Genomic DNA, 26,045 nt, shown 5'->3' with positions numbered 1-26,045 from the left:
CAGTGCTCCTTCCCTTCCGAGCTCTCCGGTGCGCCCAAACAGGGGTTTACCCCAACATATGGGGTATCAGCGTACTCAGGACAAATTGGACAACAACTTTTGGGGTCCAAGTTCTCTTGTTATCCTTGGGAAAATAAAAATGTGGGGGGCTAAAAATCATTTTTGTGGGAAAAATAAGATTTTTTTTATTTTCACGGCTCTGCGTTATAAACTGTAGTGAAAAACTTGGGGGTTCAAAGTTCTCACAACACATCTAGATAAGTTCCTTGGGGGGTCTAGTTTCCAATATGGGGTCACTTGTGGGGGGTTTCTACTGTTTGGGTACATCAGGGGCTCTGCAAATGCAACGTGACGCCTGCAGACCAATCCATCTAAGTCTGTATTCCAAATGGCGCTCCTTCCCTTCCGAGCTCTGCCATGCGCCCAAACAGTGCTTCACCCCCACATATGGGGTATCAGCGTACTCAGGACAAATTGGACAACAACTTTTGGGGTCCAATTTATCCTGTTACCCTTGTGAAAATACAAAACTGGGGACTAAAAAATCATTTTTGTGAAAAAAAAAAAAAAAGGAATTTTTATTTTCACGGCTTTGCGTTATAAACTGTAGTGAAACACTTGGGGGCTCAAAGCTCTCAAAACACATCTAGATAAGTTCCTTAGGGGGTCTACTTTCCAAAATGGTGTCACTTGTGGGTGGTTTCAATGTTTAGGCACATCAGGGGCTCTCCAAACGCAACATGGCGTCCCATCTCAATTCCAGTCAATTTTGCATTGAAAAGTCAAATGGCGCTCCTTCCCTTCCGAGCTCTGCCATGCGCCCAAACAATGGTTTACACCCACATATGGGGTATCAGCGTACTCAGGACAAATTGCACAACAACTTTTGTGGTCTAATTTCTTCTCTTGCCCTTGGGAAAATAAAAAATTGGGGGCAAAAACATCATTTTTGTGAAAAAATATGATTTTTTATTTTTACGGCTCTGCATTATAAACTTCTATGAAGCACTTGGTGGGTCAAAGTGCTCACCACACATCTAGATAAGTTCCTTAAGGGGTCTACTTTCCAAAATGGTGTCACTTGTGGGGGGTTTCAATGTTTAGGCACATCAGGGGCTCTCCAAACGCAACATGGCGTCCCATCTCAATTCCAGTCAATTTTGCATTGAAAAGTCAAATGGCGCTCCTTTCCTTCCGAGCTCTGCCATGCGCCCAAACAGTGGTTTATCCCCACATATGGGGTATCAACGTACTCAGGACAAATTGTACAACAACTTTTGGGATCCATTTTCTCATGTTACCCTTGGTAAAATAAAACAAATTGGAGCTGAAATCAATTTTGTGTGAAAAAAAGTTAAATGTTTATTTTTATTTAAACATTCCAAAAATTCTTGTAAAACACCTGAAGGGTTAATAAACTTCTTGAATGTGGTTTTGAGCACCTTGAGGGGTGTAGTTTTTAGAATGGTGTCACACTTGGGTATTTTCTATCATATAGACCCCTCAAAATGACTTCAAATGAGATGTGGTCCCTAAAAAAAAAATGGTGTTGCAAAAATGAGAAATTGCTGGTCAACTTTTAACCCTTATAACTCCCTAACAAAAAAAAATGTTGGTTCCAAAATTGTGCTGATGTAAAGTAGACATGTGGGAAATGTTACTTATTAAGTATTTTGCATGACATATCTCTGTGATTTAAGGGTATAAAAATTCAAAGTTGGAAAATTGCGAAATTTTCTAAATTTTCGCCAAATTTCCGTTTTTTTCACAAATAAACGCAAGTTATATCGAATAAATTTTACCACTAACATGAAGTACAATACGTCACGAGAAAACAATGTCAGAATCGCCAAGATCCGTTGAAGCGTTCCAGAGTTATAACCTCATAAAGGGACAGTGGTCAGAATTGTAAAAATTGGCCCGGTCATTAACGTGCAAACCACCCTCGGGGCTTAAGGGGTTAACCAAAACAAAAAACAAAAACACAACAACATTATATATCTGGCATTTGCATACTCATACTGGGAATCATATTTCCAGATCATTTTTTTTTATCATATAGTGATCATGGTAAATAAAACCTCCCAAAAAAACATTTTGGAATTGCACTTTTTTTGGAATTTCAATGCTCATGGAATTTTTTTCCCATTTTGTAGTACACGATGTGGTAGCATGAAAAGTGCCAGTTAAAAGTCCAACATGTCCCACAAAAAACGATCCCTCATATGGCTATATTGAGGGGACAATAAATAAGTTATAGCTCTTGGAAAAGGGGAGGAAAAAATATAAATGCAATATTAACACTATATGTAATAAATTATAATATAGCTCTATATCTGGCAGTAATCAAGGAACACAACTTCTGGTTCCTCTGCAGTTAACATATTAATCAAGACGACAGATGTCACAGTACATATACTATAATATATACTGTTCAGTCTTGTGGTGAAAGTCACTGACCGGTGTTAAGTGGCAGGTCCTGGCTGTGTGTCACGGCAGTTACCGGCTGGGTATGGGTCGGGCTCACTCGATATTGGTCTTGGTATATATATTTTTTAAATGCAACAGACAAGATGTAAATAAAATATAGACTTTCAGGTTTAAATTAAAGAGGTTGAACAAAAATATTCTGTGAATATTAGGAATTTCAACCATTTCACCTGTGGAAAGTTATACCATCTAGCTGCCATAACATCACCTCAGTGGACCCCTTAAGGCAGAATCGGTCCCCACTGACCGAATACCACAGGTGGCGTCATGAACACAAACTTTATTCAATTTCCCCTTTTACATGGGCGCCCAGGGCCACGGACTGGGTCGCCACCGTGACATCCCCCGTGACCACCAGACCCGGTATCGAGTACCCCACAGCCCTGGCGGGCAACTCATCTACGTAACCACAGCTGATTGCTCCAGTGAGATTTAATGCGGCCGAGCTCCTCACTGCAGACACCCTCAGGAAGAAGTGAGAGCGGAGAAGCGCACGTCGGGATTATGAAGTCCAGACCAAGCTGTAGCAAATTTGAGTTCATGCTATCTTCCATATTTACAGGCAAAAACCGTCTATACCTCACCATGACTTTTTTGACACGCCACCATAATGAACATGTATTGTATGTTTGTTTATAAATCATTTTAGGCAAAGGAAAGTATATTTATACGCGAAACCATTATTGGATTAGTGTGTTTAGATTCTTAGATTCTCTTGCATGATAGAATCGGAGTTCAGGTGTGGAGAAGATGGAGAACTCAATTTCTCCATCTTCTCCATTGTCTGAGTCTGTGCAAGTTGGACTGCACTTGGATGACATTGAAGTGCAGTCCGATGTTTCACACGCATCTATAAACTTGTATGGGTGCGTGTGATCCAATTATATCGGATGCTCTCGCAGCATGCTGTAATTGTTTTCTTATGCCAAAGCAGTATGAGAAGAAAAAAAAACATGCCGATCTGCACTGCCCCACAGTATAACATTGGGCCGAGTACTATCGGTTAGCACTCAGCTGTGTTATATGCTAATGTGAGCGAGCCTTTACTCTGCAACATGTATTGCAGCTATCATTGCCCAATGGCTTGCCTGCTGTGACCTGACTACTTGCCTCTTATTTCTGTATACAGTTTGACAGAGAAGACCACAGGAGTAGACAACTCCATCTTCCTGCAATCTATCTGGGCGCTTCTGTTGCTTGAGTTACCCTTGATAACAAGCAACAAAAAGCAATTTTAGACAGAAGAGTGATAACTCATGGGCCGCACTTTGGAGCCTTGGCAAGACATTATTTTGCAATAGAGTGATAGGATGCTAAACCTATCGATTAAATCATTAAATCCAGTGGTACCGAAATATAATTGTTTTTTACACCAAAGTACATTAAATAAATAGAAATATTAAAGTGATTATCTGAACATGTGAAAAAGACAGGAATGTGTCAGAATGCTCATCCGATGCCACCACAGCTCAGAAGTAGCCATTTGTGATTTTTATTATCTTGCCCAGGAGAGGCTAGGTTATTTATTCCACTGCTGGGACTTGCAGGCAGCAGGATTACAAAAACAATGACAGTTCCTGTGATTTCTCTCCCATCTCATAGAAAGTACCCACATGCCTTAACCCCTTGACCCCCGGAGCATTTTTCGGATATGCGTTTTCTTTTTTTTAAACTCCCCTCCTTGCCAGAGTCATAACTTTTTTATTTTTCCATCAATATGGCCATGTGAGGGCTTATTTTTTGCTGGACGAGTTGTACTTTTAAACTACACCATTGGTTTTACCATGTTGTGTACTAGAAAACTGGAAACAAAAATTCCAAATGCGGTCAAATTGCAAAAAAAAGTGCAATCCCACACTTGTTTTTTGCTTGGCTTTTTTGCTAGGTTCACTGAATGCTAAAACCTGCCATTATGATTCTCCAGGTCATTACGAGTTTATAGACACCAAACATGTCTAGGTTCTTTTTTATTTAAATGGTGAAAAAAAATTACAAACTTTGCTAAAACAAAAAAAAAAACATTGCGCCATTTTCCGATACCCGTAGCATTTCCATTTTTTGTGATCACAGGTCGGGTGAGGGCTTATTTTTTGCGTGCCAAGCTGGCATTTTTAATGATACCATTTTGGTACATTTATGTTCTTTTGATTGTCAATCATTGCATTTTAATGCAATGTCACGGCGACAAAAAAACCAAAACGTAATTCTGGCGTTTTGACTTTTTATCGCTACGCCGTTTAGCGGTCATGTTAATCTTTTTTTATAGATAGATCGGGCGATTCTGAATATGTGTAGGTTTGATCTTTTTATTTTATTATGAATGGGGTGAAAGGGGGTGATAAGAACTTTATTTTTTTAAAAACATTGTTTGTTTTTTTTACTTTTGGCATGCTTCAATAGTCTCCATGGGAGGCTAGAAGCTGCCTCAACTTAATCGGCTCTGCTACATAGAGGCGATGCTCAGATTGTCACTATGTAAAAGAATTACAGACTTGCTATAAGCGCCACCACAGGGTGGCGCTCATGGCATTCCGGTATCAACAACCATAGAGGTCTCAAGGAAACCTCTGGTTGTCATGCCGATGCACCGATGACCCCCGATAATGTGACGGGGGTCACCTTTGCGCGCATTTCCTGCCGGAAGACCAGAAGCGCTTGTTAAATGCTGCTGTCAGAGTTTGACAGCAGCATTTAACTAGTTAATAGGCACGGGTGGATCACGATTCCACCCACGCCTATTGTAGGCACAAGTCAGCTGTTCAAAACAGCTGACATGTCCCGGTTTTGTTGCGGGCTCACTGACGGAGACTGCATCACAGCGGGGGTACTGCCATCAGACGTACTATTCCGTCCGATGGCAGTAAGGGGTTAAAGTCTAAGGTAGCGGTAATCAGTTCAGAAACAGCACATCTATCGAGACACTGCTCTGCCGCTCACCATGCGAAACAGGCTGGGTTGGAACACAGTAGGGAGCGGTGGACACAAGAGGCATGTGAGGACTAACAAACAAGAAATCCTAGCTTGTGTTGCGGCTGTCGAAGAGACGCCAGACATGCAGCCGCGGGGACTCGAACATATAATTAGAGCACGCTAAAGACACTGTTAGCACCTGAGCATGCGCAGATAACACCTCATCCCAGCTTGTTCGTTCATCACTAATAGAAATATTTTTACAGAGGTTGAAGGAGAAATGCGGCAATCACCCTTTTGCATAGATATAGTCTTTATTACACCATAAAAGGTTAAACGAATTCAGTCCATGGGAACGGCAGGTTTTCCGTGGGGCGCGGGGAGAAGAAAGTGGACGACGGCTGTTTCACGCACAAGGTGCTTCGACGGGTCCAGGTGCTTCATTAACACATGTCATTTCCTTTTAAAGGCTTTGGACGTGTATACACAAACATATATTAGCAGTGAACAAAACATTCAATTAGTGTGCAAATTTAAAAACGTGATGACATCATAATTGCGGACTATGATTTTTTACAAAAATACTAATAAATTTAACCTATCATTTAAGCCAATCGGACCCTGTGCACCAGTTTCTATTATCCATCTGGCTTCATGTTGCATTAGCACTCTATTGTGGTTTCCACCCTGTGAGGGATATTTAACCACTTCTAAGCCAGCAAACTTTAGTAAGTCAGGATTAGAACTGCTAATGAACTGAGGGTATTCATTTTATAAGAGGGGAAGATAGTGCAGATAGAGACCTGGGCACAAATAAGGTAGTTGGGAGTGGTGGTGGCAATGGGGGGGGGGTGGGGGGTGGGGTTAGAACAGTTAATAATTTAAGAAAGAATAGAGGTGCAGAGAGATACATAAAATGTATGTATACTATTGCCAGAAGCCTCACCAACAAAATGGAGGAATTAGAATTAATGTTGTTGGAGCATAATTATGACATGGTGGGGATATCTGAGACATGGCTGGATGAGAGCCATGACTGGGCTGTTAACTTGCAGGGTTATAGTCTGTTCGGAAATGACCGAATGGATAGGCGAGGGGGAGGGGGGTGTCTATATGTAAAATCGTCCTTAAAACCCATCCTGCGTGATAATATAGGTGAATTTAATGAAAATGTAGAATCCCTGTGGGTGGAGATAAGGGGAGGGGGGAAAAATAATAAATTACTGATAGGGGTTTGTTATAAATCTCCAAAAATAATGGAAGCAATGGAGAATATCCTCATAAAGCAAATAGATGAAGCTGCGACTCAAGGAGAAGTCATTATTATGGGGGACTTCAACTACCCTGAAATAGATTGGGGAACAGAAACCTGCAGTTCCAGCAAAGGTAATCGGTTTTTGACAACTATGAGAGACAATTACCTTTCACAACTGGTTCAGGACCCAACAAGAAGGGGGGCACTGCTAGACCTAATATTAACCAACAGGCCAGACCGCATATCAAATATAAGGGTTGGGGGTCACTTGGGAAATAGCGATCACAAAATAATAAGTTTTCATGTATCCTTTAAAAAGATGTGTAATCGAGGGGTTACAAGGACACTAAACTTCAGGAGGGCAAATTTCCAACAGATGAGAGAGGATCTTGGTGCAATTAACTGGGACGATATCCTGAGACACAAAAATACACAAAGAAAATGGGAGACATGTATTAGCATCCTGGATAGGACCTGTGCACAGTATATACCGTATGGGAATAAACATACTAGAAATAGGAGGAAACCAATATGGCTAAATAGAGCTGTAAGGGGCACAATAAGTGACAAAAAGAAAGCATTTAGAGAATTAAAGGAAGTAGGTAGTGATGAGGCATTAAATAAATATAGAAAATTAAATAAATTCTGTAAAAAGCAAATCAAGGCAGCAAAGATTGAGACAGAGAGACTCATTGCCAGAGAGAGTAAAAATAATCCTAAAATATTCTTTAACTACATAAATAGTAAGAAACTAAAAAATGATAGTGTTGACCCCCTTAAAAATAGTCTGGGTGAAATGGCGGATGAGGATGAGGAAAAAGCCAATATGCTAAATGACTTTTTTTCATCAGTATTTACACAAGAAAATCCCATGGCAGACAAAATGACTAGTGATAAAAATTCCCAATTAAATGTCACCTGCTTAACCCAGCAGGAAGTGCGGCGGCGTCTAAAAATCACTAAAATTGACAAATCTCCGGGCCCGGATGGGATACACCCTCAAATACTGCAGGAATTAAGTACAGTCATTGATAGACCATTATTTTTAATCTTTAACCCCTTTCTGCCATTGGACGTACTATTCCGTCCATGTGGGGTGGGCCTTAATTCCCAAGGACGGAATAGTACGTCCAGCGCGATCGGCCGCGATCACGGGGGAAGCGCGGCCGATCGCGGCCGGGTGTCAGCTGCTTATCGCAGCTGACATCCGGCACTATGTGCCAAGAGCGGTCACGGACCGCCCCCGGCCCATTAACCCCCGGCACATTAACCCCCGGCACACCGCGATCAAACATGATCGCGGTCTGCCAGCGGTGCAGGGAAGCATCGCGCAGGGAGGGGGCTACCTGCGGGCTTCCCTGAGACCCCCGCAGCAACGCGATGTGATCGCGTTGCGCGAGGGTCTCCTACCTTCCTCCCTGCAGCAAGGCCCGGATCCAATAGGGCCGCGGCATCCGGGTCCTGCAGGGAGGGAGGTGGCTTACCAAGTGCCTGCTCAGAGCAGGCACTTGGTAACGCTGCAGCGCTGTTTGACAGATCGGTGATCTGACAGAGTGCTGTGCAAACTGTCAGATCACCGATCTGTATTGTCCCCCCCTGGGACAAAGTTAAAAAAAAAATTTCCAAGTGTGTAAAAAAAAAAAAAAAAAATCCTAAATAATGAAAAAAATAAAAAATAAAAATATTATTCCCATAAATACATTTCTTTATCTAAATAAAAAAAAAAAACAATAAAAGTACACATATTTAGTATCGCCGCGTCCATAACGACCCGACCTATAAAACTGTCCCACTAGTTAACCCCTTCAGTAAACACCGTAAGAAAAAAAAAAAACGAGGCAAAAAACAACGCTTTATTATCATACCGCCAAACAAAAAGTGGAATAACACGCGATCAAAAAGACGGATATAAATAACCATGGTACTGCTGAAAGCTTCATCTTGTCCCGCAAAAAACGAGCCGCCATACAGCAACATCAGCAAAAAAATAAAAAGTTATAGTCCTCAGAATAAAGCGATGCAAAAATAATTATTTTTTCTATAAAATAGTTTTTATCGTATAAAAGCTCCAAAACATAAAAAAATTTATATAAATGAGGTGTCGCTGTAATCGTACTGACCCGAAGAATAAAACTGCTTTATCAATTTTACCAAACGCGGAACGGTATAAACGCCTTCCCCAAAAGAAATTCATGAATAGCTGGTGTTTGGTCATTCTGCCTCACAAAAATCGGAATAAAAAGCGATCAAAAAATATCACGTGCCCGAAAATGTTACCAATAAAAACGTTAACTCGTCCCGCAAAAAACAAGACCTCACATGACTGTGGACTCAAATATGGAAAAATTATAGCTCTCAAAATGTGGTAACGCAAAAAATATTTTTTGCAATAAAAAGCGTCTTTCAGTGTGTGACGGCTGCCAATCATAAAAATCCACTAAAAAACCCGCTATAAAAGTAAATCAAACCCCCCTTCATCACCCCCTTAGTTAGGGAAAAATAAAAAAATTAGAAAAATGTATTTATTTCCATTTTCCCATTAGGGTTAGGGCTAGGGTTAGGGTTAGGGTTAGGGCTAAGGCTACAGTTAGGGTTGGGGCTAAAGTTAGGGTTAAAGTTTGGATTACATTTGCGGTTGGGATTAGGATTAGGGGTGTGTCTGGGTTAGAGGTGTGGTTAGGGTTACCGTTGGGATTAGGGTTAGGGGTGTGTTTGGATTAGGGTTTCAGTTATAATTGGGGGGTTTCCACTGTTTAGACACATCAGGGGCTCTCCAAACGCGACATGGCGTCCGATCTCAATTCCAGCCAATTCTGCGTTGAAAAAGTAAAACAGTGCTCCTTCTTTTCCGAGCTCTCCCGTGTGCCCAAACAGGAGTTTACCCCAACATATGGGGTATCAGCGTACTCAGGACAAATTGGACAACAACTCTTAGGGTCCAATTTCTCCTGTTACCCTTGGGAAAATACAAAACTGGGGGCTAAAAAATAATTTTTGTGGGAAAAAAGATTTTTTATTTTCACGGCTCTGCGTTATAAACTGTAGTGAAACACTTGGGGGCTCAAAGTTCTCACAACACATCTAGATAAGTTTGTGGGGGGTCTAGTTTCCAATATGGGGTCACTTGTGGGGGGTTTCTACTGTTTAGGTATATTAGGGGGTCTGCAAACGCAATGTGACGCCTGCAGACCATTCCATCTAAGTCTGCATTCCAAATGGCGCTCCTTCCCTTCCGAGCCCTCCCATGCGCCCAAACGCTGGTTCCCCCCCACATATAGGGTATCAGCGCACTCAGGACAAATTGCACAACAACTTTTGGGGTCCAATTTCTCCTGTTACCCTCAGGAAAATACAAAACTGGGGGCTAAAAAATAATTTTTGTGGGAAAAAATTTTTGTTTTATTTTTACGGCTCTGCATTATAAACTTCTTTGAAGCTCTTGGTGGGTCAAAGTGCTCACCACACATCTAGATAAGTTCCTTAGGGGGTCTACTTTTCAAAATGGTGTCACTTGTGGGGGGTTTCAATGTTTAGGCACATCAGTGGCTCTCCAAACGCAACATGGCGTCCCATCTCAATTCCTGTCAATTTTGCATTGAAAGGTCAAACGGCGCTCCTTCCCTTCCGAGCTCTTCCTTTGCTCCAATGAACACCTTGGACAAATTCACCCTGGTTAAGGATGTTTATTTATTCTGCCGTCAACTAATATTTAAACTCTTGTATCACCATCCTTCCTCAGTAGATGCGCTTCCGGACGATGAACGGCAGGTTCTTAGAGACCTGATGGATCTCCTTCATGAAAACGAAATGACACCTACAAGAAAACGCTTTGGCGGAAGACTACCTTCGCAGGCCACTCCTTCCCTCTCCCTTTTCCCGGCGGTTCAGATCTTTTTTAACCAGACTTGCAGGGAGATCCGAGCACTCCAGTCCGATATAGAAATAACAATCTTAATCCATCTGAGCGCAGGGCACTCCGGGACCTGCAGAGGAATGGAGAGTTCCTCGTCCGGGAGGCGGACAAGGGAGGCAATATTGTTCTGTGGCCTAATTCTCTCTATTTACAGGAGGTTGGACGCCAACTGGGGGATTCCACGTGCTATGTACGCCTTCCAGCGGACCCTACGGATTTCTTTAAAGGAAAATTGGACCAGCTTATTGGACAAGCAGCGAGTCGTGGCACTCTGAGCAAAAAAGAGGTAGATTTCCTTACCACGGATGTCCCTGTCATACCGACTTTCTACCTTCTCCCGAAGGTGCATAAATCATTGGCAAATCCCCCAGGCAGGCCAATAGTTTCTGGCATCAATGGTCTATTTGAGAAGCCATGTACTTATGTGGACTTCTTTTTACAACCATTGGCCATGAAACTCAAATCCTTCCTTAGGGACTCGACACACCTCATCCAACTTCTTCAAGGTCTTTGCTTACCACCAGGCACGATTGTGATAACCTTAGATGTCGAGTCCCTATACACCAACATCAATCATGATGTGGGATTGAGAGCGGTTTCTTTTTTTCTTGACCTTAACACCACAGGGGATTGAGAGCATGACCAATTTTTACTTGACCTTCTGCCCTTTGTCCTCGATAAAAACTACTTTGTTTTTGACAGATGTTTTTATAGACAGGTTAAGGGGACCGCTATGGGGGCACGCTGTGCACCTTCCTATGCGAATCTATTCTTAGGGTGGTGGGAGGAGTCGGTGGTGTATGAACATGTGGCCTTCAGGGAGAAGTGCCTTAAGTGGCTTCGATTTATTGACGATATTGTGATGTTTTGGACAGGCACCGAGGAGGACTGTAATCAATTCATTGCGGATCTGAATGACAATCCCTTTAATATCCGACTTACGTCATGTATGTCACAAACCTCGGTGGAGTTCCTGGACCTAAAAATAAGCTTGGTAGGCTCCAATGTCGTCACTACCTTATTTCGCAAGCCAACTGCGACGAATAGTTTGTTACACTATTCTAGTTTCCATCCTAGGCACCTCAAGAACGGGATTCCTACTGGTGAATTCTTGCGTCTTAAGAGGAACTGTAGCTTGACGTCTGACTTTCAACACGAAGCAAAGGCACTTACAGACCGCTTCAGGCGTAGTGGCTATCCAAAGAAGATAATCTCTTCTGCGTACCAGAGGGCCCGGACCAGCTCACGGCCAGACTTACTTCAGAGACAGACACGTGAGTCAAATGCACCGCTTGGTATTGTGACCACTTTTAATAATCAGTGGCAGGATATCTATAAGATTTTGGATCGTAGCTGGGGTACTCTACTGAGTGAACCTAAACTGGTACCATATATTCCGGCTACCCCTAAATTGATAGCCCGACGGGCAAAAAACCTCAAAGACCTGCTCTGCCACAGCCACTACACACGCCCCACATCTAGACTAAATAGAGGAACGAGAGTCTTTGGAACTTTTCCATGCGGCGGTTGCAATGTCTGCCAGTTCATGGTGGCTCAGGATGGCCTTTCGCTAACTGTTTCTCCTTTTCAGATTATGCCGAAAAAAGCCTTTTTCAATTGTAAGACCCGTTCACTCGTCTATGCCTTAATCTGCGATTGTCCGAAGATCTACGTGGGACAGACTACGCAGACGTTGCGAAGAAGAACGCAGCAACACCTATCTAATATTGCCACGGCAGCAAGGGATCGTGAAAGGGACAGGGGAATTTCATCGGTGGCCACCCACTTTTTGGACTGTCACAATGGACGGACAAGGGGACTGAGGGTCATTGGACTGGAGGCCATCTGTTGTGAGTTCTGTTTTTGGGCTCCCTCTGGTGGTTACTGATGGTACTGGGTGACTTGTCTTTCCTGGGTTTCTGGGTTCCACCTGTTCCATCAGCATATGGGAGTTTCCTATTTAACCTGGCTTTGCTGGCATTTCCTCGCCGGTTATCAATGTATCCAGTGTGTCTTGTTACCTCTGCTCCCTGCTCCTAGAACCTTCTGGACAAGCTAAGTTTGGATTTTCCTGTTTTGTGTTTTGCTTAATTTGGTTTTTAGTCCAGCCTGCAGATATGTGATTCTCTGCTGCTGGTTGCTCTAGTGGGCTGAAATTGCTTTTCATGTACCATGAGTTGGCACATGAGTTCAAGTAATTTCAGGATGGTTTTTTGAAGGGTTTTCCGCTGACCGCGCAGTTCACTTTTGTATCCTCTGCTATCTAGCTTTAGCGGGCCTCATTTTGCTGACACTGTTTTCATACTACGTATGTGCTTTCCTCTCATTTCACCGTCATTATATGTGGGGGGCTGCTATTTGCTGTGGGGTATTTCTCTGGAGGCAAGAGAGGTCTGTGTTTCTTCTGATAGGGGAAGTTAGATCTTCGGCTGGAGCGAGACGTCTAGGATCATCGTAGGCACGTTCCCCGGCTACTTTTATTTGTGTGTTAGGTTCAGGGTCGCGGTCAGCTCAGGTTCCATCGCCCTAGAGCTTGTTTGTATCTGTGCTTGTCATTTTTGTGATCCCCTGCCATTGGGATCATGACAGCCATCTCACAAAATATCCGAGGTGGTGATGTGGTCAGGAGTCTGTTGAGATGCGAGTCAAAATGGATCCACAATCTAAATTCTCTTACCCCATATGGACTAAACGAGGAATTACTTTTTACTGGATACTATAAACAACTTTATTATATGTGGTGATAGTATAACAAGTATGTCAACAACTTCTCGTATGCAGTTTGCTTATGTGACTTTTCCTTCCCTTTAGGTTTGGGAATGTTTACTGCTTAAGACTTAGCATATGGATGAACTAGCTTCTATCCGTGGAAAACCATGGTTTTCTTCATATATTTATAACCACAGGTTCATACTTAATATCTATATGAAGGGGTTTTACTAGGTCTTGAAATATGATAATTTTTTGTGTCCATTTTTGTACTTATGTATGTATAGATCTCCAAGGACTCAGGCCATGTTTCTGTATATATTACAGGGCCTGGCTCCTAACACATCCTGGACATCTGTTGTGCTGTCCTTATGTCATACTACTTATTGTGTTTGTATATCCTGGATGTATAAACACTTCTGCACTTATGATTGCCATATGACCCAGACTGTGTGCCCGCATTGTGGCCGGTGTCTGACTCAGTGTGGGCAGTCTGTGCGGTATTTGTGCATCGTTGCGTCCATCATCTCTTTGTCTTAGTGGTGGTAATATCTCTGGTATTTGTATCTTTTGTCACCTTTTTGCTGCCTCAATAAGTGCCCCCAAGTTTGGTCTTCTACTCTGCCCTGTCCACCATCTAGCACTTTTTCTCTGTGCCGATTTGGATTTGTCTGCCCTGTCTCCTCGGTGTCCGCCTCTGGCCCATGGCGCTGTTTCGTGCATGCGCGCTGGGCCACGGGCGGACATCTTGGGACGGGGGGACTTCACTTCACAGAATTTACTACGCAGGTGCCGGTGTGCTGGGCCTTGGTCTGGGCGTCTCCTGTTGTGTTGGGCCCGCCTGGTCTGCAATGCGCGCGCGCGCCGGTTTGGCGCGTGCGCACTTGCGTCCGTGCGGGCGCATCGCTGTGGGAGTCCCCGCATTGCGCAGCCACCGGCGTCCTTGGTTACTTCCGGCCATTCGGCACATGTGGATTTTCCATACACCCCCTGTCTCCAACTGACGCTACTCTGCTTATCATTACTAAGGTATTTAACCACACGGCATGAACACTAGCGCTACTGCCCCTGAAGAAGCTAGTTTACTGGCGACACGCGTTGGGCGTTTGTGCCCGGTGCTACCCCCTATTATTGCTATCTTCTATTTGTCCTGTTATCATTTTCAGGAATGCTGCCTTGGAAGCCTGATTCACTCTATCAGGTAGTATAGGACGTCTTATCTTGTCCAAGCCATCTTTTATAGGGGTCCTTGGTACTGGGGTATTGTTGTTCCTTCAGCAGACCTCTTGTATATGGACTCACCAGGTAGCTTACACATATAGGGCGGCACTGTGGTTTGACCTTATTTTGGGTCTTGCTTTCATTGTCTTGTACTTCATATTGCAATTTTAATTGCTTTTAACTTTTTTTGTAGTGTTTTAGTGTGGTTTAATAATAAAATTGTTATATTTTGTTACTATTTTCATGGTGATTCCTTCCTTTGTGCATGCTACCCTTTTCTTGTTCGTTGTACTATGTTTCTGTAGCATGCTTTAGACGATCCCTGGCGGCGGTGCCTGCCTACACTTTGTTGTTCCTTCCCTTCCGAGCCCTCCCATGCGCCCAAACGCTGGTTCCCCCCCACATATAGGGTATCAGCGCACTCAGGACAAATTGCACAACAACTTTTGGGGTCCAATTTCTCCTGTTACCCTCAGGAAAATACAAAACTGGGGGCTAAAAAATAATTTTTGTGGGAAAAAATTTTTGTTTTATTTTTACGGCTCTGCATTATAAACTTCTGTGAAGCTCTTGGTGGGTCAAAGTGCTCACCACACATCTAGATAAGTTCCTTAGGGGGTCTACTTTTCAAAATGGTGTCACTTGTGGGGGGTTTCAATGTTTAGGCACATCAGTGGCTCTCCAAACGCAACATGGCGTCCCATCTCAATTCCTGTCAATTTTGCATTGAAAGGTCAAACGGCGCTCCTTCCCTTCCGAGCTCTCCCATGCGCCCAAACAGTGGTTTACCCCCACATATGGGGAATCAGAGTACTCAGGACAAATTGTGCAACAACTTTTGTGGTCCAATTTCTTCTCTTACCATTGGGAAAATAAAAAATTGGGGGCGAAAAGATAATTTTTGTGAAAAAAAATGATTTTTTATTTTTACGGTTCTGCATTATAAACTTCTGTGAAGCACTTGGTGGGTCAAAGTGCTCACCACACCTCTAGATAAGTTCCTTAGGGGGTCTACTTTCCAAAATGGTGTCACTTGTGGGGGGTTTCAATGTTTAGGCACATCAGTGGCTCTCCAAACGCAACATGGCGTCCCATCTCAATTCCAGTCAATTTTGCATTGAAAAGTCAAATGGCGCTCCTTCCCTTCCGAGCTCTGCCATGCGCCCAAGCTGTGGTTAACCCCCACATATGGGGTATCGGCGTACTCAGGACAAATTGTACAACAACATTTGGGGTCCATTTTCTCCTGTAACCCTTGGTAAAATAAAACAAATTGGAGCTGAAGTAAATTTTTTTTGAAAAAAAGTTAAATGTTAATTTTTATTTAAACATTCCAAAAATTCCTGTGAAGCACCTGAAGGGTTAATAAACTTCTTGAATGTGGTTTTGAGAACCTTGAGGGGTGCAGTTTTTAGAATGGTGTCACACTTGGGTATTTTCTATCATATAGACCCCTCAAAATGACTTCAAATGAGATGTGGTCCCTAAAATAAAATAGTGTTGTAAAAATGAGAAATTGCTGGTCAACTTTTAACCCTTATAACTCCCTAACAAAAAAAAATTTTTGGTTCCAAAAGTGTGCTGATGTAAAGTAGACATGTGGGAAATGTTACTTATTAAGTATTTTGTGTGACATATCTCTGTGATTTAATTGCATAAAAATTCTAAGTTGGAAAATTGCGAAATTTTCAAAATTTTCGCCAAATTTCTGTTTTTTTTTACAAATAAACGCAGGTAATATCAAAGAAATTTTACCACTATCATGAAGTACAATATGTCACAAGAAAACAATGTCAGAATCACCGGGATCCGTTGAAGCGTTCCAGAGTTATAACCTCATAAAGGGACAGTGGTCAGAATTGTAAAAATTGGCCCGGTCCATAACGTGCAAACCACCCTTGGGGGTAAAGGGGTTAAAGACTCCATAATAACAGGGTCTGTACCACAGGACTGGCGTATAGCAAATGTGGTGCCAATATTCAGAAAGGGGACAAAAACTGAACTCGGAAATTATAGGCCAGTAAGCTTAACCTCTACTGTGGGTAAAATACTGGAAGGCATTCTAAGGGATGCTATACTGGAGTATCTGAAGAGGAATAACCTCATGACCCAGTATCAGCACGGGTTTACTAGGGACCATTCATGTCAGACTAATTTGATCAGTTTCTATGAAGAGGTAAGTTCCGGATTGGACCAAGGGAACCCAGTGGATGTAGTGTATATGGACTTTTCAAAAGCTTTTGGTATGGTGCCACACAAAAGGTTGATACATAAAATGAGAATAATGGGGATAGGGGAAAATATGTGCAAGTGGGTTGAGAGCTGGCTCAGGGATAGGAAACAAAGGGTGGTTATTAATGGAGCACACTCGGACTGGGTAGCGGTTAGCAGTGGGGTACCACAGGGGTCAGTATTGGGCCCTCTTCTTTTTAACATATTTATTAATGACCTTGCAGGGGGCATTCAGAGTAGAATTTCAATATTTGCAGATGACACTAAACTCTGCAGGGTAATCAATACAGAGGAGGACAATTTTATATTACAGGATGATTTATGTAAACTAGAAGCTTGGGCTGATAAATGGCAAATGAGCTTTAATGGGGATGAATGTAAGGTCATGCACTTGGGTAGAAGTAATAAGATGTATAATTATGTGCTTAATTCTAAAACTCTGGGCAAAACCGTCAATGAAAAAGACCTGGGTGTATGGGTGGATGACAAACTCATATTCAGTGGCCAGTTTCAGGCAGCTGCTACAAAGGCAAATAAAATAATGGGATGCATTAAAAGAGGCATAGATGCTCATGAGGAGAACATAATTTTACCTCTATACAAGTCACTAGTTCGACCACACTTAGAATACTGTGCACAGTTCTGGTCTCCGGTGTATAAGAAAGACATAGCTGAACTAGAGCAGGTGCAGAGAAGAGCGACCAAGGTTATTAGAGGACTGGGGGGTCTGCAATACCAAGATAGGTTATTACACTTGGGGCTATTTAGTTTGGAAAAAACGAAGACTAAGGGGTGATCTTATTTTAATGTATAAATATATGAGGGGACAGTACAAAGACCTTTCTGATGATCTTTTTAATCATAGACCTGAAACCGGGACAAGGGGGCATCCTCTGCGTTTGGAGGAAAAAAGGTTTAAGCATAATAACAGACGCGGATTCTTTACTGTAAGAGCAGTGAGACTATGGAACGCTCTGTCGTATGATGTTGTAATGAGTGATTCATTACTTAAATTTAAGAGGGGACTGGATACCTTTCTGGAAAAGTATAATGTTACAGGGTATATACACTAGATTCCTTGATAGGGCGTTGATTCAGGAAACTAGTCTGATTGCCGTATGTGGAGTCGGGAAGGAATTTTTTTGCCCAATGTGGAGCATACTCTTTGCCACATGGGTTTTTTTTTGCCTTCCTCTGGATCAACATGTTAGGGCATGTTAGGTTAGGCTATGGGTTGAACTAGATGAACTTAAAGTCTTCCTTCAACCTTAATAACTATGTAACTATATGTAACTATGTATGTTTGTGTATACACGTCCAAAGCCTTAAAAGTTAATGACATGTGTTAATGAAGCACCTGGACCCGTTAAAGCGCTTTGTGTGCGAAACGGCCGTCGTCCACTTTCTTCTCCCCACGCCCCTCGGAAAACCTGCCGTTCCCATAGACTGAATTCATTTGACCTTTTATGGTGTAATGAAGACTATGATATCTATGCAAAAGGGTGAGTGCCGCATTTCTCCTTCAGCCTCTATTTAATTCATTCATTGTTTTATGTCGAGCACCTACTACCCATCATTTTGCAAAACTGCACGCTGGTCTAACTTACGGATCCACCATATAAATAGCGCATATGACCCTGGTGCCGATCTTTCATCTCTCTATGTTGGAGAAATATTTTTACAGTTTCTTACCAAAAAGCATGTAAAAAGAGATTGTGTCACGCAGCAGATCTTCACTTAGGTAGTCTAATGTAACATGTGACTCCCATTATATATTTATCAGCAACCATGTTAAAAATTCAAGGGAAGTGGGTCCATGCCGGTAAATAGGGTCGATTACCAAGAGCCTGAGACTGGCATGTACAGAAGATAAGCCATATAACCCCCATAGATATCTTCACCGACATACCTTTTCCATTACAAGGCGGGCCAGTTTTATTGGGTTAGCAATGCATTTGACTGCAGAAACAGCTCCTGAGGATAAATCCTTGCCATCCATGATAATAGCATCCATCTCCACTTCTCCCTCTTCATTCAAAACAGATCCATGGCCTAAGGAAACAAAATGGAAAGTGAACACACAAAAGGCTAAATGCAGAGATATGCTCAGTGAAGAAAACACATCTAGGCCTACAGCTGAACTCTCTAAATCTGGAGCAAATGGTGAGACATTTTGTACTGAGAACTACATCAGTGCGATTGAAATGTAAGAATGCGGGAAAACAAATAGTAAAGAAGTTACTTTTGATTTCTATGCATAATTGGTATTTGATCATTTTGGAAGTGTTAATTGGTATTGTATCAAAAACAGGAATTACATCAATTAGAGGAAAGAAGGAAGGAAGAGAAGTAAACTCTAGTGCAACCTACTGGAAGTAGCAATCTTAAAAAGCCTCCTCACACTGGCATTCCAGGAATGTCACTCTCCATAAGGAGAAACATTACCCCTCAGGTCCCAGTCAGAAGCCTCTAATACAGCCAAATCAGATCTCATACTTTGCACTGATGAGGGGCAACACCCTGAAACACCCTGTCTGCAAATGGAGATTCTGGTTTGGCTTTTATCCCAAGATATATGGCAAGTCTCGTTAAAGGGTAGATAGTGACTTTTAAGATTGCTACTTCCAAAAGGTGACACGAGTTCTAGTCCGCTTCCTCTCTGAAGAGTAAGTTTGTTTATTTAAATTTCCCATAAGACCATTACATGGATTAGAAGCCTCCTGTCACACTTCATAAGGAAAAACATTACCCTTCAGACCCCCCCTTTTTTTAAGAATGCAAACTGCATTTCATGATATAGTTTATAGACTGCTGACAACAGACTGTTGTAAATAGGGTCTGCATTTACTTCTAGTAGACAACTGCAGTTCAATGAGGCGTTTTCCTATTGAAATGTTAAGTCTGGACTACCTCATTAATATAAAAAATTATAGCTCCCCAACCCCTGCATACTGGTAGCTGTGACTACATAGTCAAGATTGAGCAGACTATGGGGCAGATTTTGCATCCCTCTTTTTTTAAGAGACTGACAGTGAGGACGTATCACTTCTCCAAGAGGAACAGGCACCCCAGCTTTGTGGATGTCTCACAGGTTTAGACCCACAACAATCACATATCTAGGTATTTCTAAGATATTTTATATACACAGTTGGTACTGAAAGTATTCAGACCCCTTTAAATGTTTCACTCTGTTTCATCGCAGCCATTTGGTAAATTCAAAAAAGTTCTCCTTAATGTACACTCTGCACCCCATCTTGACTGAACAAAAAAACAGAAATGTAGAAATTTTTGTATATTTAATAAAAAAGAAAAATTGAAATATCACATAGTCATAAGTATTCAGACCCGTTGCTCAGTATTGAGTAGAAGCACCCTTTTGCACTAGTACAGCCATGAGTCTTCTTGGGAATGATGCAACAAGTTTTTTTTACACCTGGATTCGGGGATCCTCTGCCATTCTTCCTTGCAGATCCTCTCCAGTTCTGTCAGGTTGGATGGTGAACGTTGGTGGACAGCCATTTTCAGGTCTCTCCAGAGATGCTCAATTGGGTTTGGGTTAGGGTTCTGGCTGGGCCAGTTAAGAATGGTCACAAAGTTGTTCTGAAGCCACTCCTATGTTATTTTAGCTGTGTGCTTAGGGTCATTGTCTTGTTGGAAGGTGAACCTTCGCCCAAGTCTGAGGTCCAGAGCACTCTGGAAGAGGTTTTCATCCAGGATATCTTTGTACTTGGCCGCATTCATGTATCCTTCAATGGCAACCAGTCGTCCTGTCCCTGCAGCTGAAAACCATCCCTATAGCATGATGCTGCCACCATCATGTTTTACTGTTGAGATTGTATTGGGTAGGTGATGAGCAGTGCCTGGTTTTCTCCACACATACCACTTAGAATTATTACCAAAAAGGTCCATCTTTGTTTCATCAGACCAGAGAATCTTATTTCTCATCGTCTGGGAGTCCTTTATGTGTTTTTCAGCAAACTCTATGCGGGCTTTCATGTCTTGCACTGAGGAGAGGCTTCCGTTGGCCACTCTGCCATAATGGCCCAACTGGTCAAGGGCTGCAGTGATAGTTGACTTTGTGGAACTTTCTCTCATCTCCCTACTGCATCTCTGGAGCTCAGCCACAGTGATCTTTGGGTTCTTCTTTACTTCTCTCACCAAGGCTCTTCTCCCACAATTGCTCAGTTTGGCTGGACGGCAAGGTCTAGGAAGACTTCTGGTGGTCCCAAACTTCTTGCATTATGGAAGCCACTGTGCTCTTAGGAACCTCGAGTACTACAGAAATTCTGTTGTAACCTTCGCCAGATCTGTTCCTTGCCACAATTCTGTCTCTGATCTCCTTGGCCAGGTTCCTTTGACTTCATGATTCTCATTTGGTCTGACATGCACTGTGAGGTCTTATATAGACAGGTGTGTGTCTTTCCAAATCAATCCCATCAGTTTAATTAACCACTGCTGGCTTCCAATGAAGGAGTGGAACCATCTCAAGGAGGGTCACAAGAAAATGGACAGCATGTGACTTAAATATGAGTGTCTGAGCAAAGGATGAATACTTCTGACCATGTGATATTTCAGATTAACTTTTTTATTAACTTTGCAAAAATTTCTACATTTCTGTTTTTTTTCAGTCAAGATGGGGTGCAGAGGGTACATTAATGTGAAAAAATATATAAAGTTTTTTGAATTTACCAAATGGCTGCAATGAAACAAAGTAAAAAATTAAAAGGGGTCTGAATACTTTCTGTACCCACTGTATATATTTACATTTAATATGTAAAGTCACAGGTGCTTCTGTCAAATTTAGAATATCATCAAAAAGTTAATTTACTTCAGTTCTTCAATACAAAAAGTGACACTCATTATATAGAGTCATTACAAACAGAGTGATCTATTTCAAATGCTTATTTCTATTAATGTTGATTATAGCTTACAGCCAATGAAAACCCAAATGTCATTATCTATGTAAATTATTTTGTTAGGTGAAGAGAATGGGGCATCAGACTGCGCTGCTCGCAGTTTGATAGACTGTCCTGAGGAAGTGGTGTGATCACCACGAAATGCGTAGAAATTATGTCTATTCTCTATTACATCTACTTGGACTTCTCTGGTACATTATCCTGACAGGCGAGCAGCGCAGTCTGATGCCCCATTCTCTTCACCTAACAAAGGATCATCACATCGGGGCTTGCAGCAGCCGCCAATGCTAAGTGCAGTGGCTGTGTCTCACACAACCATAATATGTGAGTGAATTTATATTATCTCTCACGAATATTCCCTTTATCTCGGATAAGACCCTATGTGCGCTCTATATTCCTTCTAGCTACCTTATCTCAGTAAATTAGAATACTTTATCGCACCAGGTTGAAAAATTATTTTAAAATCTGAAATATTGGCCTCAATTACTGCATCAATGCAGCGAGGCATGGAGGTGATCAGCCAGTGGCACTGCTAAGATGTTATGGAAGCCCAGGTTGCTTTGATAGCAGAATTCAGCTCGTCTGCATTGTTGGGTCTGGTGTCTCATCTTCCTCTTGACAATACCCCATAGATTCTCTATGGGGTTAAGGTCTGGCTAGTTTGCTGGCCAATTAAGCAAAGTGATACTGTTGTTTTTAAACCAGTTATTGGTACTTTTGGCAGTGTGGACGAGTGCCAAGTCCTGCTGGAGAATGAAATGTCCATCTCCAAAAAGCTTGTCAGTAAATGGAAGCATGAATTGCTCTAAAATTTCCTGGTAGACGGCTGCGCTGACTTCGGTCTTGATAAAACACAGTGGACCTACACCAGCAGATGACAGGTCTCCTCAAACCAAAACTGATTATGGAAACTTCACACTAGACCTCAAGCAGCTTAGATTGTGGCCTCTCCACTCTTCTTCCAGACTCTGGGACCTTGATTTCTAAATGAAATGCAAAATTTACTTTCATCTGAAAACAGCACCTTGGACCACTGAGCAACAGTCCAGCTCTTTTTCTCCTTTGCCCAGGTAAGATGCTTCTGGTGTTGTCTATTGGTCATGAGTGGCCTGACACAAGGAATGAGACACTTGTAGCCTTTGTCCTGGATACATCTGTGTGTGGTGGCTCTTGAAGCAATGACTCCAGCAGCAGTCCACTCCTTGTGAATCTCCCCCACATTTTGAATGGCCTTTTCTTAACAATCCTTTCAAGGCAGCAGATATGCTGGTTGCTTGTGCACCTATCTCTACCACACTTTTTCCTTCCACTCAACTTTCCATTAATATGCTTGGATACAGCACTCTGAACAGCCAGCTTCTTTAGCAATGACTTTTTGTGGCTTACCCTCCTTGTGGAGAGTTAATGACTGCCTTCTGGACATGTGTCAAGTCAGCAGTCTTCCCCATGAATGTGGAGCCTACTGAAACAGACTAAGGGACCTTTTTAAATGCTTAGGTGCCTTTGCAGGTGTTTTTGTTAATTATTCTAATTTACTGAGATATTAACCTTTGGGTCATCATTAACAGAAAAACACTTGAAATAGATCACACTGTTTGTAATGACTATGTAATACACACCTCAAAAAAAATAAAGGGAATACTAAAATCCCACATCCTAGATATCACAATGAAATATTCCAGTTGTAAATCGTTATTCATTACGTAGTGGAATGTTTTGAGAACAATAAAACCTAAAAATGATCAATATAAATCACAACTAATATCCCACGGAGGTCTGGAGTTGGAATGATGCTTAAAATCAAAGTGGAACTTCAGTGGAAATGCTTCAAGACAAGGAAATGATGCTCAGTAGTGTGTGTGGCCTCCACGTGCCTGTATGACTTCCCTACAATGCCTTGGCATGCTCCTGATGAGGCGGGGGATGGTCTCCTGAGGGATCTCCTCCCAGACCTGGACTAAAGCATCCGCCAACTCCTGGACAGTCTGTTGGTGGATGGTGTGAGACATGATGTCCCAGATGTGTTCAATCGGATTCAGGTGTGGAGGAACAGGTGGGCCAGTTCATAGCTTCAATGCCTTTATCTTGCAGCCACACACTCCAGCCACATGAGGTCTAGCATTGTCCTGCATTAGGAGGAACCCAGGGCCAACCGCACCAGTGTATGGTCTCACAAGGGGTCTGAGGATCTCATTTTGGTACCTAGTTGTCAGTCAGGCTACCTCTGGCGAGCACATGGAGAGCTGTGCGGCCCTCCAAAGAAATGCCACCCCACACCATTACTGACCCACTACCAAACTGGTCATGCTGAAGGATGTTGCAGGCAGCAGATTGCTCTCCACAGCGTCTCCAGACCCTATCACGTCTGTCACATGTGCTCAGCGTGAACCTGTTTTCATCTGTGAAGAGCGCAGGGTTCAAGTGGTGAATTTGCCAATCCAGGTGTTCTGTGGCAAATGCCAAGAGTCCTGCACGGTGTTGAGTTGTGAGCACAACTCCCATCTGTGGACGTTGGACACTCAGACCATCTTCATGGAGTCAGTTTCTAACCATTTGTGCAGACAGATGCACATTTGTGGCCTGCTGTAGGGTAATTTTGCAGGGCTCTGGCAGTGCTCCTCCTTGCACAAAGGCTGAGGTAGCGGTCCTGCTGCTGGGTTGTTGCCCTCCTACGGCCCCTTCCATGTCATCTGGTGTACTGGCCTGTCTCCTGGTAGCACCTCCAGCCTCTGGACACTACGCTGACAGACACAGCAAACCTTCTTGCCACAGCTCGCATTGATGTGCCATCCTCGATGAGTTGCACTACCTGAGCCACTTGTGTGGGTTGTAGAGTCCGTCTCATGCTACCACGAGTGTGAAAGCACAAGGAACATTCAAAAGTGACCAAAACATCAGCCAGAAAGCATTTGTACTGAGATGTGGTCTGTGGTCCCCACCTGGAGAACCACTCCTTTGAGTGTGTCTTGATAATTGCCAATAATTTCCATCTGTTGTCTATTCCATTTGCACAACAGCATGTGAAATTGATCGGCAAACAGTGTTGCTTCCTAAGTGGACAGTTTGATTTTACTAAAGCTTGATTTACTTGGAGTTATATTCTGTTGTTTAAGCGTTCCCTTTATTTTTTTGAGCAGTGTATACGAGTTTCACTTTCAGAATTGAAGAACTTAAAGGGAACCTGTCACCTCATTTTGCCACTATAAGATGCGGCCACTGCCTTTCGGGGCTTACCTACAGCATTCTATAATGCTGTAGATAAGCCCGCGGTCCGACCTGAAAGAGAAGAAAAACAAGTTTTATTGTAGTCACCCGGGGGCGGTACGGTCTGATGGGTGTCGTAGGTCCAGGGTCTGGCGCCTCCCATCTTCATGCAATGTCATTCTGCTTGCTTCGTGCCGCGCTCCTGAGTAGGCGTACTGATCTGCCCTGTTGAGGGCAGAGAAAAAAGTACTGCAGTGCACAGGACCTCTCCCAACACCTGCGCACTGCAGTACTTTGCTTTGCCCTCAACAGGGCAGATCAGTACGCCTGCGCAGGAGTGCGGCACGAAGCAAGCAGGATGACGACATTGTATGAAGATGGGTGGCGCCGTACCCGGGACCTGTGGCACCCATCGGACTGGACCGCCCCCAGGTGAGTATAATAAAACTTGTTTTTCTCCTCTTTCAGGTCAGACCGCGGGCTTATCTACAGCATTATAGCATGCTGTACATAAGCCCCGAAAGGCAGTGGCCGCATGTTATAGCGGCAAAACGAGGTGACAGGTTCCCTTTAAATTAACTTTTTGATAATATTCTAATTTTATGAGGTTTTCTTTCACTTCTGATGACACTTGGTGTATTTCATAAAAAAAAAAAAAACGGATTACTTACCGGTAATGCTCCTTTATAGAGCCCACGACAGCACCCACTGAGAGAGGGGATCTGCCCCTAGGAAGAGGAAACCTACAGAGATAAAAGGCGCGGCCCCCATCGCTCCGTCTGTTGGATTACAGAGAATGAGAGGAACCGCCACACAAACATTAGTGAATTGCTCCTCAAGTTATTTACAGTATGAATCTATTTATATCTCTAGACATATACAACTATGTATGTTTTTCTATATAAAACTAATCCGTCACCAAATGGAGAAACCCATGTGTAACTAACAACTAAGGGAGGGAAGTGAGTGGGTGCTGTCGTGGGCTCTATAAAAAAACATTTCCGGTAAGTAATCCGTTTTTTTCTCTTCACCACGAAAGCACCCACTAGGAGAGACACCGTGTCAAGAATTGATCTACCAAAGGCTAAATCTGCAGAAGATGATAAGTCAAGCCTGTAGAAGGTGAGGACCAGGTTGCGGCCTTACATATAAGGTCTGACATCTGCTCTCAGCCCAGGAGGATGCTACGGCTCGT

The 26,045-nt window shown here is 42.8% G+C and overlaps 1 protein-coding gene across 3 annotated transcripts in view; it reads right to left on the bottom strand.

Annotated features, from left to right (window-relative positions):
* ASRGL1 (asparaginase and isoaspartyl peptidase 1) overlaps positions 1-26,045 on the bottom strand; it is a 75,830-nt gene that overhangs the window by 26,907 nt on the left and 22,878 nt on the right. For all 3 annotated transcript variants that reach the window (XM_069726614.1, XM_069726613.1, XM_069726615.1), the window contains exon 3: positions 18,640-18,782. In XM_069726614.1, the coding sequence (XP_069582715.1) occupies positions 18,640-18,782 (143 nt within the window). The remainder of the gene's footprint in view (positions 1-18,639; positions 18,783-26,045) is intronic.

Source organism: Ranitomeya imitator, chromosome 5 (genome assembly GCF_032444005.1).
Source record: "Ranitomeya imitator isolate aRanImi1 chromosome 5, aRanImi1.pri, whole genome shotgun sequence".
Taxonomy (NCBI): domain Eukaryota; kingdom Metazoa; phylum Chordata; class Amphibia; order Anura; family Dendrobatidae; genus Ranitomeya; species Ranitomeya imitator.
This window is presented reverse-complemented; position numbering and strand designations above follow the sequence as displayed.